Source organism: Podarcis raffonei, chromosome 3, assembly GCF_027172205.1.
Source record: "Podarcis raffonei isolate rPodRaf1 chromosome 3, rPodRaf1.pri, whole genome shotgun sequence".
NCBI lineage: Eukaryota > Metazoa > Chordata > Lepidosauria > Squamata > Lacertidae > Podarcis > Podarcis raffonei.
The window spans coordinates 894,989-910,780 of record NC_070604.1 but is presented as its reverse complement, the minus strand read 5'-3'; the positions used below and the strand labels follow the sequence as shown (position 1 = coordinate 910,780).

General features: G+C 41.9%; 1 protein-coding gene across 1 annotated transcript in view; it reads left to right on the top strand.

The window, feature by feature from the left end:
• KPNA3 (karyopherin subunit alpha 3) overlaps positions 1 to 15,792 on the top strand; it is a 37,577-nt gene that overhangs the window by 17,148 nt on the left and 4,637 nt on the right. The window contains exons 8-15 of the mRNA XM_053380260.1: positions 550 to 636; positions 974 to 1,143; positions 2,884 to 2,928; positions 5,451 to 5,582; positions 11,998 to 12,126; positions 13,506 to 13,610; positions 13,714 to 13,785; positions 13,868 to 14,030. Of these exons, the coding sequence (XP_053236235.1) occupies positions 550 to 636; positions 974 to 1,143; positions 2,884 to 2,928; positions 5,451 to 5,582; positions 11,998 to 12,126; positions 13,506 to 13,610; positions 13,714 to 13,785; positions 13,868 to 14,030 (903 nt within the window). The remainder of the gene's footprint in view (positions 1 to 549; positions 637 to 973; positions 1,144 to 2,883; positions 2,929 to 5,450; positions 5,583 to 11,997; positions 12,127 to 13,505; positions 13,611 to 13,713; positions 13,786 to 13,867; positions 14,031 to 15,792) is intronic.

Below are 15,792 nucleotides of genomic sequence, written 5' to 3'. Positions count from 1 at the left end.
GCCCATGGCAATAGTCTTAGGGATGGGCAGTTAAATCTCTTTATTGAGGCCTGCTGTAAGGTCAAGCAAGCGAGTAGGTGAAACCAGCTTTTACAGACCATGCTGTACCTCAGACATCCCTTGCAATGTGGGAGATGGAGAAGGGAGGCACTGAGTCTGAAAGAAGTTTCTACTAGTTGAAGCCCACATGTTTCCAATACTTAAAATTGTTCTTCCACAGTTGGCTTTTGAAGGGGGACATAATAATTTGAAGGGGGTGGATAGGCCCTTTGACAAAATATACACAGATCTTTGTAATGTGAGAAGACAATTTTAACTTTCTTGATGCTAATTAAAGCCTCCACGTTACTTCAAATTTTTATTTAGAATGTGAATGTCAATATCAATATCTTCTTTCTGTCTGAAAAAATTAATTATGCAAAGGTGCACTTCCAATTTAATTTTGAACAAACATAGAATAATTAACAGTATAACTCAGTTATGTGAAATTTATCTATTAAAAGTGCTGCATTTTATCATTTCAATGAATCCAGTTTTCTGCTGTTATAGATGCAGTACCTCTCTTCTTAAGACTGCTGCATTCACCACATCAAAATGTTTGTGAACAAGCTGTTTGGGCCCTTGGAAATATTATTGGTAAGTGTTAACTATATTTCTAGAAAAGAAATCACAGGCATTGAAGGCTTTAAAATCATACATTGACATTACCCCATAAAACTATGTTTCCTCTTAAGTTCTCTGAATAGTCCAGTTGATTTAAATAAGAAAACATCCTCAGTTTGGAAAACTTAGATGAAGTTATTCTACAACAAATTGTGTTCTTCAAATTTCCATTGAACCGTAACTTTTGTAGTGTTCGTATGTTACCAGTGGGGGAAACATAGCGCATCAAGACCCCAACATAAGTCACTGCATACATTTCAAGGTTTCTCCATCATGAATGTAATTTTTTGTGAAATTTTCACTTTTGTAGGTGATGGTCCTCAGTGTAGAGATTATGTCATATCACTGGGAGTTGTCAAACCGCTTCTATCCTTCATCAACCCCTCCATTCCCATCACTTTCCTCCGGAACGTCACATGGGTCATTGTAAATCTCTGCAGGAATAAGGATCCCCCACCACCTATGGAGACAGTGCAGGAGGTAAATAAAAAATTACAACTAAGTATTGTTCCACCTCAGCTTCACTGCAAGTCAGTTTTCCCATGATGGCATATGTACTGTGTGCACTTTCTTAATGCATATTTATTTGTATCTCATTCCACTTACGAGTTATTAATTATGGCAGTATCTGAGGCATTTACCTTCCTTCTTGATTTGAAGTCAGAATCTAATTTCAGCAGCTAAACAGTACAGACTAACGAGGCATGTAGGCTTCAAAGAGACAAGAGACCTTGCAGGGAACCACTTATTTAAATAAAAGATGGTTACAGCCTAAAGCACAAGCAGCGATAACTTACATGAGAATCCTTTAGTCAGTGGGATGTGTATCTTATGTAAGAATATATAGGATTATGGGCAAAGTCAATAATCTTTAAAATGAAGCCGTTTCATGGAGCAGTGAGTGTGAGAGAAGTCGCCTTCATTCCTCCCAGAAATGCTGGGATGCAGGTGTAGTGCCTTCCCTGTGGGTTATTCTTGTGATAAAATTCACTATTCCCCAAGCTGCTCTCCTCCTCACAGGAAAAAGATACAGGGAATCTATGTCTCTTCATGTGCCTGCCTACAGGAAAGGATCAAATATTGTCACAACTGTTCCAAATAAATTCACAGCCCTGTGCAGCTGTTTTTTAATTAAAAAAACACCCAAACAAACTGTTGAAAGACTAGTGGCATCTATAATATGATAGAGGGAGTGATTTAACACTACCTCTGCTTTCCCATGTAGTGGATTCTGTGGCTTAGTGGTAACATCTACATTCAGGAATAATGTGAGATGCCAGAATGTTAGCTTTGTACCTCTGGGCTCAAATAGGGAACAAAACAGATTTATGGTGCAGTCTTAACCATGTCTACTCAGAAGCAAGTCCTATTTAATTCAGTGAGGCATACTCCCAGGTAAGTGGGTTTAGGATTGTAGCTTTAGTCCTGCATCGCAAGGGGTTGGACTAGATGACCCTTGGTGTACCTTCCAACTCAACAATTCTGTGACTCGACTAAGAGTGGAATTCACATTGCATGCCGCAGTAAAGCAAGTGTCTCATAGCGCAAGCATTTCTGCTTGCTAAGAGCAAACCACCTCCTTCCTGCATGCTGTTCTGAGGGTTCTCCCGCCTCCCCAGATCCAATTAGGGGGGTGAAGGGGGAAGAAACAGAGGAAAGCCACATTATCCCAAGGGGGCTTGTGCTGGCTTCCACTGGGGCAACCATATTTTTATCTCCAGCCCTAAATTTCACTACTGCTCTCAGAAAAGTTCACAATATGTAGTTAACTGAAAAACAACATATATAAAAACCATAAAAGTTTATGCGTAAAGGAGAAGCACTGACTGTGGGCCAGAAATGTGTTAGCCATTGGCAAACTGGTTGATAAATGTAAATTTTCAATATTATATATGTGAGTTTGCACTCTTTCTTTCTCATAGCTTCCTTGTAAAATGAAATTGCTATAGACTTATTTTTACATGATTGAAGCCAGGTATTAAAACTGTGTAAAATGTAGGGCACCAGCTGATTAAGAAACACTTGTTACTGCAGTAAGTAATTGACAGTGTAATCCTGTGCATGTTTATTCAGATGTAAGTCCCGCAGTGCTCAGTGGGGCTTACTCCCAGAAAAATGTGCATAGGATTGTAACCACAGATTTGCTTGAGGTTTTATCCACAGTGTGTTTTGGCTTTCCTTAGTATTAATGACCCATTATAATAAACTTATCTTTACCAGATCTTGCCAGCCTTGTGTGTTCTCATATACCATACAGACATAAATGTAAGTAAATGCTGAAATACCTTCTTCTCCAATCTAAGGTTTCCTTTTAGTATTTGAGAGTTTTCTTACTTAAATTTTGTTTGCATTGTGCCATACAGTAGCTTCTTTGCCCAGAGAGTCTTTCCCCAACCTGGTGTGCTCTAGATATCTTAGACTACCATGACCAGGGATGATGGGAGGGTAATTTCATGAAAATGTCAACTTACAGCCCCAGCCTTCATTTCCATATATAGTTAACATGCTCTATATCACTTGAAATATAATTTTACAAAGTTTCATTATCTGGCTACAGTTTTTCAAAACGGCATTTTACACATGAGTAAACCAACCAGAAGCATTACATGCAAGGTTACTCAGGGGTGGGGAATCTTTTTGGTCACTTCCATTTAGTCACTTGCATATGCACGGAGCTCTCTGAAGCCTCGTGAGAGCCTTCCAGAGTCTGATAAGCAAGGCAGAGTGGTTGAAAGCTTTTTGCACTGGGTAAACTCTGCACAAAAAGAGCTTTAAAAGTCTTCCATGTGTTTAAATTGTGTGATTTCAACTAGCTGGCTATGAACCACATAAAGTTGAAATGGTGCAAGTTATGTGCATGTAAGCTGTGAGTTAACCTTAAACTTTTTTTTACTATTCAATTTGGCTGCCATTTTATAAACACTTAGAGGAGAGAAATTGCTCTCTAGCACCCTGGGCCTGTCATTCAAATAGACAGATAAAGAATTGTGCTGTTAAATGTTTGTTTACAGAGCAAGTACAGTTTACGCTTTGTTTAATCACAATGCATATTTTGCTAGTTCTTTTTTTTAAAAAAAAATCAGTACTAAAAAGATTTTTGTCTTACGTATATCACAAACTGACATTACAAACCACAAGGTTGGTGTTGTTCCCAGTTTATCTGGAAACTTAGCTCTTGTAAGACAGATGACTTGCCTGAGAATCTTAAAATAAATAAAAAATATATATTGTGTGTTCAACCTGGTTTCATCTCTTTTGATTGATCTGTAGTTCATAAAAACAGTCTGAACTTAGAGAGACATTGTTCACAATTGGAGAAAGCTCCAAGATTGCCATATAGTTTAAATTTCAGGCTTCTTAAAACTGATGTGAGTGGGAATGTACCTGTATATATTCAATGTTCCTTGTAATTAGAGGGGTCAAACCTCCTTCCTGAGACTCTTATTTCTCCTCAATCATGATATGGCATCCAAAACTGCTGTTACCAGTGTGTTCTAACATACCAAATTTAATTCTTAATACTTTTTATTAAATTGTTCAGATGTTATTTTCCATATTTATGCCCCACATTACTGACAAATGCTTGGGGTGGCTTACAGTCTTGTTTACAATAATATATATAACGTGTGTGTGTGTAAATATATAAACAGAAGATGGCACTTAGACAAATACAGTGGTACCTCTGGATGCGAACGGGATCGGTTCCAGAGCCCCGTTCACATCCTGAAGCGAACGCAACCCGCATCTGCCCGTGTGTGGGTCGCGATTCGCTGCTTCCGCGCATGCGAGTGATGTAATTTTGAGCGTCTGCGCATACACGAGCGGCGAAACCCGGAAGTAACACGTTCCGTTACTTCCAGGTCGCTGCGGAGCATAACCTGAAAACGCTCAACCCAAAGGTACTTCAACCCGAGGTATGACTGTATGAGGAGATAGGAGTGTGGGTACACACTGTCAATAAGAGGCTAGGCCCCCCCAATGAGATGCTTTTGTTGATATACCATGAGTTCAAAAGTGGTTAGTGCACAATCTCATGCTATTTCTACGGTGCTGGTTAGATTCCTGCATCCTATTGCAACATTGTTCTGCACTGGTTTTATCTGAATGTCTGTTTAATCCAGAGCTTTTACGTTAGAAATACATCTTCTGGTCACTTTGGGGGGCAGCTAACCTGCCCTTAGGGCTGTTGGCACTGTTTCATTTTGGTGCTAAAAGAAGACCTAAGAAAAATCAATTCTGTCTCTAGAAAAATAGGCCTATGCTGAGGCAGGCTATATGTATTTTCTTCCTTTGCTGGAATTTCCTAAGATCATGCTGATATCATTGCTAATCTTTGTGCCAACAGCACCATCTACAGTGGTACCTCGGTATTCAAACATAATCTGTTCTGGAAGACTGTTCGAGTTCCAAAATGTTTGAAAACCGAGACGCAAAGGGCGGCCTGCAAATTTAATAGAGAAAATTGAGGGAAAATAACTTACACACTCAGCAGAAGCCATTTGACTTCTGAGGTGCATTCAAAAACGGATGCATTTACTTCCAGGTTTACGGTGTTTGAAAACTGAAACATTTGTCAACAGAGATGTTAAAAAACTGAGGTACCACGGTACCTTGTTTTCAGAATAAATTATAAACAGTGTGGAGAAAACACAAGAAGACAATTTGAACATACAGAATTCTCTTTCACAGCATGTCATTCATTTCAGACATGTTGTGTAGGGGGATCAATCCCATTTGGGTGTCTGTTGCAATCTTACATTGACAAAGGAAACTTCCCTTCTCTGCAGATCCTTGTGGACACTGTTTGGGCTTTGTCCTACCTGACAGATGGTGGTAACGAGCAAATTCAGATGGTGATAGATTCTGGTGTGGTACCTTTCCTAGTTCCCCTTCTGAGCCACCAGGAGGTAAAAGTTCAGGTAATCATTTTTTGGATGAATTTTATTATAACTGAAATTATCTCCTCTGCTTTGTCCAAACCTGATCAGCTTTGTTGTTGTACATAAAAACTAAAGTCAATAATTCAAATGTTAAATCCATTTATTTAAAGACACTTAGACAATGCTTTTTAATTATTCATATGGTCTCTTAAAGTTTCATTAAAAATAGGACAATTTATATTTCTTTTTAAATGTAACCCATGTTTCACTCCACTAGGCTTTATTAAAGCTTAGCTATTGTAATGAACTTATTCTGTTGCTTCAAAGCTGAATGTTTATAGTGTATGTCTCAGACAGAGGAAGGAGATGATCAATCCAGACAAGGTATCCTCATGGCATAGCTGTTTTGAGGTGTGAAATGAAGGATTTACATAGAAAAGGATGAGGGACAGTAAACTGAAACTGAATCCTGGCAGGACAGAGTCCCATGAGTTCGGTGGTTCCTGGGTACTGGAGTTGGGTAATATGCCTGTCCTGGGTGAGGTTGTCCTCCATCCTGCAGCCCTAGTTAGGCCTGCCACGCTTCCCCATTTGACCCAAGCCACAACCACCTGCCATACACCTGGCACCTGGCACCATAGATGCTGCCCAGTGTGGGGCAGGTGAAGCCCTGACTCTGCTGAAAGTGGGTTTGCAGGTTGCAGAGCTCTATGTTTCAATGGACTGTGCATAGGGCTTTGCAAGACCTCATGCTGAGCCGCTTGCAAAACACTCTGCAAGACCAGTTTAGGCAAAAAGGGGTCATTTGATGTCAGGTGATTGACGGGGGACGGTTCTGCCTGCCTGTTGGAAGTCCTCTTGGCTGTGCCACACTCTCATTAGTGGCAATCAGAATGCATTTTAATTTAAAACAAATACACTTTTAAAAATCTTACACTTTGTCAGGACTGGTCGTTGTCCTCTTCAGATCACCACACAAATGCTTCTTGTTCTTTTATAAAACTTTTTATTGCGTATTAACAAAACATTCTTATAAACGGTTCTTAAATATTATTCCTCAGAGTCACTTCTTTCAGATACCTTCTGAGCTCTGCTTCTCCATGACCAGCCACCCTCAAAATGGCGAAGGCGCCCTTCCCTTCGCTTTCCCGCTCTTTTTTCTAACCTCCTGGCTAGAGCTGGCTTGTATCTCCCCTCCTCCCAATCTGAGCTAGAACTGAACCCTTGCCTTTCCTGGGAACAGCCGGTCCCTCCCTGTTGTTCCTCTTGCTCCCTTCTATTAGATTCACTGCTCTCCTTCCCCCCTTGGGGAATGCTTTCTCCCTCTGGGAAACTGAAAACTTCTAACTCTTCCCTGACATCACCCCCTCCCCTAAGCCCCCCTTCCTCCTCCTCGCTCTCCTCTGTTTCTGAAGGACCAAACCCTATGAACTCCTCTTGCTCGCTATCTGTCTCTTCAAAAATTTCTTGAAGATGCCAGTTATGGGGTTTTGGCTTGTGGGGATATTTTCTATGAAATTCTCTCTGCAATTCTGGAACGTTAATTTTTTCTGTTGGTTCCCATGAGTTCTCAGACTCATCTAACCCTTTCCATGCAACCAAATACTGTAATTTCCTCCTACTTATTCTCGAGTCTAATATCTCTTCCACTTCAGCCTCCTCTTCCCCCATCATGGTGGGGAAAGGAGGTGGTTCCCTTGAAATTTGATACTTATGCGCTGGTACAAACACTGACAATAAAGATCTATGAAATACAGGGTGTATTCTCATATTTTCAAGTAAATGAAGCTTGAAAGCAACTGGGTTAATTTGAGCCTTTACTTGGAAAGGTCCCAATCTCCTTGGTTCTAGCATTTTACACCTCCCTCGTATTGGTAGTCCCTTGGTAGACAGCCATACCCAGCTCCCTACTTGGATTTCTTCCCCAACTCGCCGGTGTCTGTCTGCAGCTTTCTTGTAAGCCTCTTTAGCTTCTTCCAAATCCTCTTTCAATATCTCATGAATGCACCTCAACTCCTCTATCATTTGTTCTGCTGCTGGTACTGCTAACTGCTCCTCTTGACCTGGGAATGCCCTTGGGTGCAAGCCATAGTTTGCCACAAATGGGGCTCTGCCCGTAGACACATGCAGTGCATTATTATACGCAAACTCTGCTAGACTCAACTTCTCTAACCACCCGCTTTGCTGATAACCAGCATAACACCTCAGATATTGTTGTAGTGTTGCATTCGTTCTTTCAGCTTCCCCATTGGTTTGCGGGTGTCTTGCCGACGTGAGGCTTAGCTCCACATCTAGTAACTGCATTAACCTTCTCCAAAATTGTGATGTAAATTGGGCCCCTCTATCTGAAATGATTTGTGATGGCATATGATGCAACCTAAAAATATTATCTAAAAACATCTTTGCAGTTTCCTGCGCGGTCGGAATTTTGGCACATGGTATGAAATGCGTCATCTTGGTTAGCATGTCAGCCACCACAAAGATCACTGTTTGCCTATGCGATGATGGTAGATCCGTTATAAAATCCATAGACACCACATCCCAAGGCCTTCCCGGCGTGGGCATAGGTTGTAACAACCCTGCGGGAGCTGCTCTAGGTGCCTTAGCTTGTTGACATACTTCACAACCTCTTACATATTGCGTTACCTCCTCCCTCAACTTTGGCCACCAGAACTGCCGTGTGATCTGATACAGGGTTTTTCTCTACCAAAATGTCCTGCAGTCGGGTTATCATGATGTTGCCTCAACACTTTACCTCTTAATTCACCTGCAGGTACATACAGCATCGCTCTCTTGTACAACAATCCACCTTTTTCCTTGAAACCTTCCTCTTCCCTTCTACCTTTTCTCAGTTCCTCCATTTTCTTTTGTGCAAACTCATCTGTTACTGTCAACTGCTGGAATTCCCTGCCGTCCACTACTATAGCTGCACACCCCCACTGATCCGATCTCAGCATTTCTCGCAACTTGGGAGGTGCTTCCCCTTCCATATACTCAGGTTTGCGCGATAGCGCGTCTGCACGAACATTTTGATGCCCAGGTATGTACTCAATCCTAAAATTAAACCCAGCAAAAAACTCCGCCCACCTAATTTGCCTTTGGTTTAGCTGTCTAGCAGTTCTCCAATACTCTAAATTCTTATGATCTGTTTGTACCACCACCTGATGTGACGCCCCTTCCAAAAAATGTCTCCACACTTTAAAGGCAGCATGCACAGCTAAAAGTTCCTTATCAAATATGGTGTAGTTTTGTTCTGATTGATTTAATTTTCTAGAGTAGAATGCACAGGGTCTCCAGTCCCCTTCCTTGTCCTGTTGCAGCAGAATGGCCCCAATAGCCCTATCAGAGGCATCAGTTTCTACCTTCATACGTTTACTTGGATCTAGGTGCATAAGATATTTTTCTGAAGCAAACACCGCCTTTAATTTATCAAAGGCCTTCTGTGCTTCCTCAGACCATCTGAATGGGCCCTTCCCTCTTAGACAATCAGTCAGTGGCGTTGTGATTTTGGAGTAATTACCTATGAATTTACGATAGAAATTAGCAAATCCTAAAAACCTCTGTAGATCTTTCTTAGTTTTAGGTGCCTCCCATTCCACCACTGCCTGAACTTTACTGGGGTCCATGTGCACCCCTTTGTGGGAAATGCAATATCCCAGGAACTCCACCTTTTGTGTGTGGAACTTACACTTTTCAAACTTCACATATAACCTGTTGGTCCTCAATCTCTCTAACACCTGCGTGACATGTTTTACGTGTTCCTCCATACTTTCACTATATATTAAGAGGTCATCTAAATAAGAGACACAGAACTGATCCAGTATACCTGCTAAGACGTGATTGATGAAGGTTTGAAATACCCCTGAGCCATTTTGTAAGCCAAAAGGCATTACCAAGAATTCAAATGCACCATACTTAGTACAAAAACTGGTTTTCCACTCATCCCCTTCTTTGACCCTTATCAGATTATATGCTCCTCGTAGATCAAGCTTGGTAAAGACTTTGGCTGACCTTACTCTTTCTAAGAGGTCATCTATACGTGGCAATGGGCACACGCGAGGCTTCATTTGGCTGTTAAGGATTCTGAATCACATACTAATCTCGGTGCCCCTTCCTCCCCTTTCTTTTTGACAAAAAAGACAGGAGCAGCCCCCGAGGCCGTGGACTCTCTAATAAAACCTCTCTGCAAATTCTTTTGCAGGAACTCCCTCAATGCTGCAGATTCTACTTCCGACATGGCATATATCTTGCTTGGTGGCAACTGTGCCCCAGGGACCAGATCTATCTTGCAATCATAGGGCCTATGTGGCGGAAGTTTATCCGCTTCTTTTTCACAAAAAACATCCCGATAAGCAATATATTGTGACGGAATCTCACTTTCATTCCCCATCAACTTCCCTTCCACCTCTGTTCCCATTACTTCCACTAAGATTTTTCCCTTTTCCCCCAAACAATGTGTCATACAATAGATTGAACCAAAACCCAAAGACCTTTGATGCCAGGCAATCACCGGATTGTGACGATTGAGCCAACTCATGCCCAGCACCATTGGGTGCCCAGCTAGTTTGGTCACATGAAATGCCCTGGTCTCTGAGTGATGACCCATATCCATTCTCATTGGTGGAGTCTCGTAAGTCACTTCTCCTGACAGTAGCGGTCTGCCATCGATTGTTTTCACTCGCAGTGGGAAATTCAAAGGTAACAAAGCGATTTTGTGTTCCTGTACCAATTTTTGGTCTATGAAATCTGCTGACGCTCCTGAGTCTAACAGCGCCTCTACCTGGACCCTATGTCCATTGGGTAGTTGTAGTTGCACCTTCACTGTTAGTCCTGGGATAGGTGGTTCCGCGTGAGAGCCTTCTATTGCTTCTCCACCTGGCTGCAAGCTCCCATTTCCAGCCGGGGACATTAGTTTCCCTGATGCAGTTCCTTCGAGCAATTTTCTTCTCTCATGTCTGCTCCAGATAGAGACTCCCATCCTTTACGATTGTGACATTGTCGTGCTAGATGTCCTGGTTTTCCACAGACGAAGCAACGTCTTGTGTCTCTTCCTGCATTTCCTCTTACTATGGAAGTGGTAGTCACTGGGAGGGGTCTGGCTGCTCCTAATTCCATGGACTCTGGCCACTCTCGTCCTGTCATTTCAATAATATTGTTTTCCCGCCACCGTGCTCGCCATTGTTCCTTCTTTTCACTAGCCCTCCGTTCCACTTGCAGGCAAGTTCGGACCAGAGAGTCCAAGGAACTAGGTTCTGGCATTTGGGCCAATTGGTCTAAAATCTCATTATTCAGTCCTTCCCTAAAAAGGGCTGCAACTGTTGGGGAATTCAGATCCCATTTTAATTTCTGCACCAGCAAACTAAAGTTGGACCAATAAACTCCCACAGTGTCCTTTCCTTGTCTCATTCTCAACAGCTGCCTAGCTGTGGTTGTTTCATGTGCAGGGTCTAAGAAAATCGTGTCTAGATACTGCAGAAAAAATTGTAGATTTCCTAGGGCGGCATCCCTTCAAGATATTAGGGGTATAACACAGTCCTTAGCCCTCCCTTGCAAGAAATTAATCACATAAGCAACCTTCTCTTGCTCAGATTGAAATTCTTTATCCTTTATCTCTATTATGTAAGAAATTTCTGTCTTGAAAGCCATGTATTCAGAGCTTTCTCCCTTGAAGCTACGTGGACGTACAGTAAATGTTTTACTCACTCTATCTCCCTGCGTCGCTTGCAACATGGCTCTATGTTCTCCCAATGCTGCTGATGGTATGTCGACTTGACTTTTCAACTGTAAGTTCTGTTGCCATAAGTCCTGTAATGTTAGCTGGAGCGCTGGGGTTTCTCCTTGCCCAACTGGCGCCACAGCTCCCTCCATTTTGGCTTCTCCTTCTTTACATATAATGAAGAGGCGCAGAGCAGAAGGTATTCTGTCAGGACTGGTCGTTGTCCTCTTCAGATCACCACACAAACGCTTCTTGTTCTTTTATAACTTTTTATTGTGTATTAACAAAATAATCTTATAAACGGTTCTTAACTATTATTCCTCAGAGTCACTACTTTCAGATACCTTCTGAGCTCTGCTTCTCCATGACCAGCCACTCTCAAAATGGCGAAGGCGCCCTTCCCTTCGTTTTCCCGCTCTTTTTTCTAACCTCCTGGCTAGAGCTGGCTTGTATCTCCCCTCCTCCCAATCTGAGCTAGAACTGAACCCTTGCCTTTCCTGGGAACAGCCGGTCCCTCCCTGTTGTTCCTCTTGCTCTCTTCTCTTCAATTCACTGCTCTCCTCCCCCCCTTGGGGAATGCTTTCTCCCTCTGAGAAACTGGAATCTTCTAACTCTAACTCTTCCCTGACACACTTTGGGTGAATGCAAATTTTAACCCATATGAACTAACCTAGGGAATGAAGCCTGGACCTCGTAAGGCCATCAAAGATTTTACTAATATTTTTTCTTCAAATGTAGACGGCAGCACTAAGAGCAGTTGGCAACATAGTAACTGGTACTGACGAACAGACACAAGTTGTTCTCAACTGTGATGTCCTCTCCCATTTCCCAAATCTTCTGACACATCCAAAAGAGAAAATAAACAAGGTGAGTACTCATTGAATTTTTCTATGATCTGTTCTTTAGCTTAACAGTACAAGCAGTCTCAGCTTTTGCACTGAACAGCAAAAATTACCCCTTTTCCGAAGAAGAATTGAAATGTTTACTCTGCCCCAGTGCTCCTTGAAAATACATTGTGAAGGGCGGTATAGAAATGCCATCAATAAAGAAATAAGGGATCTAAAAAATGCCAAAGAAAATGTTTCCCTCATTCTACTTTATATTCCATTAATGCACTTTTAATTAGTACGTAGTTGAGTGCTCCCATGAAGTATCATTGTTTGTTTCTGCCATAGCAACTAACTTCTGGAAGGAATTGACTGTGCAGATCCCATTTTGTACACCAGCACTGGAGCAGTGTAAACCTTGAAATCCTTCTTAAGAACTGGGATTAAGCTTCTCAGTGGTAAAGAATTCCAGATATCCCTTTAAGGAAAGCTCATGGTACTCTGATAACTTTTCTTTCTATGTTAAAAATGGATGCAGCTGCTTCAGAGGGCGGAGGATATGGCTCTGTTTTAGTTGATTTCACAGAGTCCTCTGTTCCTTTTCTCTCTTTTTTACTTCTCATTACTTTCATTTCTCTCAATGCAGACTCATTAACTTTTATTTGTTACTTGAGGCAGTCTGGGAAAACAAATGTCTGATACCAAGTCATTTGGGTTTTTATGTGCGGTTAATATACACTCAAATATTTCAATCCATTTCACACCCTGAAGCTTGCTTTCTAAGAAGCTGTTACAGGTTCACTCATTCCCTGCTTTGGGAACATGTCTTCACGTACTTCTTCCACACTCCTCTCATGAAGTGTAGAAGTGAACACTCAGACTGGTTGGTCAGTGCTTCTTCAATGCTTTGAAACAGGACCCATCTGAAAGCTTCCTCCACCTTTGGAGGACCACTTCTACAGTCACTCCACCTTTTGAAAGGCAACACCTTCCCTCATGCCAAAGCACATCCTGACTTACAGTCTACCACAGTTACCTCACTAACTACACCCCCCACCCCACCCAAATTCTGTCTTAAATTTACAACAGATTATACAATATGCACAACTTATCCCATCCTATTCTATTCCCACAACTCATGAACATCCATAAATGCACCATCCACCCAGCTTTTATTAACAAATTTCCAGAAGAAAAGTATCAGTTGCTTGAAATCTCATTTTGTCACCATGCAATGTTTCTATCTGGAAACAGGATGAAATTAAAAGTTTAAAAGCATGTAGATAAAGCATGGTTTTTTTATGTTGAAGATTCTATGTTCAATCCCTTCTATCTCCAGTTAAAAATGTTAGCAGGCACTGGTAAATGTCTCTGTCTAAGACAACTTCACATGCAGGGTTTTGTTTTGTTTTATTTCAGGAAGCAGTTTGGTTCCTTTCCAATATCACTGCAGGAAATCAGCAACAAGTTCAAGCTGTAATAGATGCTGGACTTATCCCTATGATCATTCACCAGCTGGCTAAGGTCAGTCAAATGCTGAATCTGGCTGTTTCTCATATTTTTGTTGCAAGATTGTATGTCTACATATATTACTTTGCTAATTTAAATCACCTTTTATATCCTTTAGGGAGACTTTGGCACACAAAAGGAAGCTGCTTGGGCAATCAGCAACTTAACAATAAGTGGTAGAAAAGATCAGGTATGTGTCTTTAGTAGTCAAATTAGTAAACTTGGAACCATTTATAAGGAAGAAATTAATCATAAGTATCTCTTCTGTTTAGGTTGAATACCTTGTGCAACAGAATGTGATCCCACCATTCTGTAATTTGTTGTCAGTCAAAGATTCTCAAGTGGTTCAGGTGGTTCTGGATGGGCTGAAAAACATTCTAATAATGGCTGGTGATGAAGCAAGCACAATAGCAGAAATTATAGAAGAATGTGGAGGTAAGATGTGATTTGGTAAAATGCGATATGGACCTCCAAACAGAGTGTGTTTGGGGTGTGTTTGGTCTTAAGAGAACAGCATTGATAAAGTTGGTGCAACAGAAACCTGGTGGAATAGAGAGAACCAGTGGGGGATTGTTATTTCTGGATACTAGCTCTATAGGAAGTACATTTGAGAAGATTACAGCCACAATAGCCAGGAGTCCTGAACTAAAGTATTACCATTCAGGTTAGCAGTTAGTATAATAATAATAATAATAATAATAATAATAATAATAATAATAATAATAATGCGAAAGGCTGGGCTGGATGAATCCCAAGCCGGAATTAAGATTGCCGGAAGAAATATCAACAACCTCAGATATGCAGATGACACAACCTTGATGGCAGAAAGTGAGGAGGAATTAAAGAACCTTTTAATGAGGGTGAAAGAGGAGAGCGCAAAATATGGTCTGAAGCTCAACATCAAAAAAACGAAGATCATGGCCACCTGTCCCATCACCTCCTGGCAAATAGAAGGGGAAGAAATGGAGGCAGTGAGAGATTTTACTTTCTTGGGCTCCATGATCACTGCAGATGGTAACAGCAGTCACGAAATTAAAAGACGCCTGCTTCTTGGGAGAAGGGCAATGACAAACCTAGACAGCATCTTGAGAAGTAGAGACATCACCTTGCCAACAAAGGTTCGTATAGTTAAAGCTATGGTTTTCCCAGTAGTGATGTATGGAAGTGAGAGCTGGACCATAAAGAAGGCTGATCGCCGAAGAATTGATGCTTTTGAATTATGGTGCTGGAGGAGACTCTTGAGAGTCCCATGGACTGCAAGAAGATCAAACCTCTCCATTCTGAAGGAAATCAGCCCTGAGGACAGATTGTGAAGCTGAGGCTCCAGTACTTTGGCCACCTCATGAGAAGAGAAGACTCCCTGGAGAAGACCCTGATGTTGGGAAAGATGGAGGGCACAAGGAGAAGGGGGCGACAGAGGACGAGATGGTTGGATAGTGTTTTCGAGGTTACCAGCATGAGTTTGACCAAACTGCGGGAGGCAGTGGAGGACAGAGGTGCCTGGCGTTCTCTGGTCCATGGGGTCATGAAGAGTCGGACACGACTAAACGACTAAACAACAACAACAACAATAATAATAATAATACCTCACCCATCTGGCTGGGTTTCAGTGTAATGCACCTGAGACAGGGCTAGGAGCTGCCCTGCTACAGAAACTGCAGCCAGTTGCACTGGCCAGTAGAGCAATATCAGAAACTGAAATGGGATATGCACAGATTGAAAAAGAACTGTTGGCTGTAGTGTTCAGAATGGAATGCTTCCGTCAACTTACGTTTGGCCACACAGTGCACGTCCAATTGGACCATAAGCCACTGGAAACCACTGTACAGAAGCCATTGTTGAGCACCCCAAAAAGGCTTTGGCACATGTTAATGCAGGGACAAAATTAGGATGTGCACATCCAGTATCACCCAGGCAAAGATCTTGTACTTGCAGACATTCCTGCACAATTGCACTTAGACATAATGAAAAGGGTACACTTCTCACACATAGAAATTGAAAGCTCTCTCTGAAGCGCAAGGGAATGTGCATATTGGCCTGGCATGAATGCCTAGCTGTCCAGCTCAAGGGAAGTCATAGTACTACCCTACAATTCCACCTGGAGTCCTGTGTCCAGTTCAGGGCACCACTGTTTAAGAACAATATGGACAAGCTGGAATGTGCACAGAGGAGTTAGACCAAGATGACCAAGGGTCTG